Raw genomic sequence first — 2794 nt, 5'->3', positions numbered from 1 at the left:
TTTTTGTCGAATGGATGGTGGAATCAACATTTGTTGAGGCAATGGGTCCCAGAATACATTGTTTCAGAGATTGTTACTAAGTCAGTCCCAGTGGGGTACGCGCATGATTGTACGGTGTGGGGGTTGACGGAGTCAGGGGATTTCTTGATTGCTTCATCTTACTTGCTACTCAGTAGGCAGACGCCTTCTTCGTTCATGTTTGACAGGGTTTGGTACCCTTTGCTACCGGTCAATATATCATTTTTCATGGTGCGTCTGTTGTGGGATCGGCTGTCTTTACCATCATTAGGAAGACTGAATGTGCATGGCCCATCAAAGTGTTTTTGTTGTACAGACTCGCAATCCGAATCGTTGGTGCACATTTTTTCGGAAGGAGAATTAGCTCAATTTCTTTGGGCATTTTTTGGGAACGCTGCAGGTGTGGTATACAGAGGGACAGGGATGCGTTCACGACTGGCTAGTTGGTGGTGTCAACCGAAACGTCATTCTCGTATGGAGTCGCTAAACATAGTTTTGCCTAGCATACTCTGCTGGCATATTTGGTTAGCACGGAATCTTGCACACTTTGAAGGGCAGTGCCTGGGTAGGCAGACCATTTGTGATCGTATCCTGACGGATGTAGTTGGGGTATTTTGTAGGAAAGATGTGGGAGAGCCTGATGGGTTTGGGTCTTGGTATGCCTTCTACTCCAGCATCTCTGGATGGAGGCCACGGTATTCCCATAGGGTGGTTTGTTGGGAGTTCCCAGCCCAAAGGAGTTGTAAGCTAAATACGGATGGGTGCTCACTAGGTAACCTGGGAGTTAGTGGCGGGGATGGTGTGCTCCGGGATTCATCTGGTGCATTGTTGTTTGGGTTTTCTATTCCATTCGGGGAGCTGACATGTATTCAAACTGAGGTCAAGTCACTACTTTTTTGGGTGCAACAATGTCTTCTTCAGGGCTTTTCACGGATACAGGTAGAGGTGGACTCTCTAGTGTTAGTAAACACCCTGCTACATAAATCAAGGTGCCCATGGTTAATTCGATCGTAGCTAGATATGTTAATGGCAATACAAGGTTTGGAATGGACAGTGGGGCACTGCTTTTGCGAGGCGAATCAGGTGGCAGCTGCTTTAGCCAAGGTTGGGGCATAGTCGAAGGATATTGTCATTTATACCTCACAGTTGGATTTACCAAGATTGGCGAGGGGAGCCTTGGGTTTAGATAGATCACAAATCCCCGTCATACGCATTCAAGCTGTTCGCAAATGAAGCCTTTGTAATTTGCTTTGTGATCATTAATAATTAAGGGGGTGGCGTCCCTCCCCGCATAAGGGGTTAGCCAAATAAAAAAAATGTGTAGGTTGTTGCAATCAACATGTGACTTTTCTCATCCTTTCCCTTTCAATTCAACAAGGCAGGTCATTTCAATGAACAAATACTTAGGTGAAGAGTAATGACTAAGGACAGTTCTTTTCCTTTCTATTCAATAAGGCAGGTCCTTGCAATGAACAAATACTTAGGTGAAGAGTAATGACTAAGGGCGGATTTGAGGCAGGGACGGTCATCAGAAAGACCATCCCTGAACGGTCCCCTCACAAAACTTAAGAAGTGGTTATTATGCATCTACGTCGACAGGTAGAAAGAATGCATCAAAACGACACCATTTAATCCTCAAGTTTCCAAAAAAAATTATTAATTTCAAAAACACCAACATAAACGGCGTTATATGGGAACAGGATTGTTAAAATATGAAATTTGAATTCAAAACTGATTTTAAAAACAAACCTGGGAAAACCTTGACAAAAAAGAAGGCTTTCATTTTAGTTCTTTGAAGGTATAGTGGAAAGAGAAGAATGGTGAGAAATAACAATCTATCTCCAAAGAGGAGAGGGCAAAATAACAAATGCAAATTTGTGTACCAAATTAGGGTTAGAAGGTCTTGCTGTGGTGGGTTTTAAATGTTGATAATTTGGACCTCCACCCATAACTGGGATGGTAAGGGTACGAGCAAGTATAAACACTGAAGCAATCATAGTATTTGCATCATCATCGCCTCCAGGAAGTGATTTAAACTAGAAAAGGCTATTGCAGTTGTAGCATACAATAATGGCCAAGACAGTAGACATTATAACAGGGTGAGCAAATAGTTACAACAATGCGGCGGAAATTGATGAAGGTAATGATTCTGAATATCATATGAATTGGATAGAAATTGTAGTGGTAGCAGTGTTAGTAGAAACTAATATTTGAATGGAAAAGAAGTTATGGTCTGTTTGTTCAGTGTGTCTGTCTGATTGTACACATTGTTACTCAGGAAGAACAGTGCATTCATTTGTATGTACAAGTGAAAAAATCATTACTATTATAATAGTTATTATATAAGTACTGTTAATGGAAATAAATCCTGGCTATGTAGATGTAAGGTCAAAAATAGCAAATATATACATATGGTGTCTATACGCAACGTTAGAAAATATTCACAATGTGTTTCATGAGTATTACATTGAGTTTTGGTATATGTACAAGTATGTCTTGTTAAAGCACTATTTAGTCATCATGTTGCTATATGATAATCTTAACAGTATCACACATGGTTAGAATTATTATAGTAATGGTTATGTTGTACATACTAGGGTATTATGTTGCATAATCGGATTGAGAGACACCATGATTTGTACATTATAGTTGCCTCTTCTCTTACTTGTGTTTTTTATGAAAAAATTTTATTATATTATACAACAGTTCTTTTGTGATTCTATTATCTCTTTGTTCCTACATATTCCATATGTTTGGATGTTCTTTGCTAGATAGT

General features: G+C 39.9%; 1 protein-coding gene across 1 annotated transcript; it reads left to right on the top strand.

Moving 5' to 3' along the window:
* Positions 1-441: 441 nt before the first annotated feature.
* LOC140012634 (uncharacterized) lies at positions 442-1134 on the top strand. The gene is made up of 2 exons (XM_072060909.1): positions 442-957; positions 1033-1134. The coding sequence occupies exons 1-2, from the start codon at positions 442-444 to the stop codon at positions 1132-1134; spliced, it is 618 nt and encodes a 205-aa protein (XP_071917010.1).
* Positions 1135-2794: the final 1660 nt, after the last annotated feature.

This window comes from Coffea arabica, chromosome 8e, assembly GCF_036785885.1.
Source record: "Coffea arabica cultivar ET-39 chromosome 8e, Coffea Arabica ET-39 HiFi, whole genome shotgun sequence".
NCBI lineage: Eukaryota > Viridiplantae > Streptophyta > Magnoliopsida > Gentianales > Rubiaceae > Coffea > Coffea arabica.
This window is presented reverse-complemented; position numbering and strand designations above follow the sequence as displayed.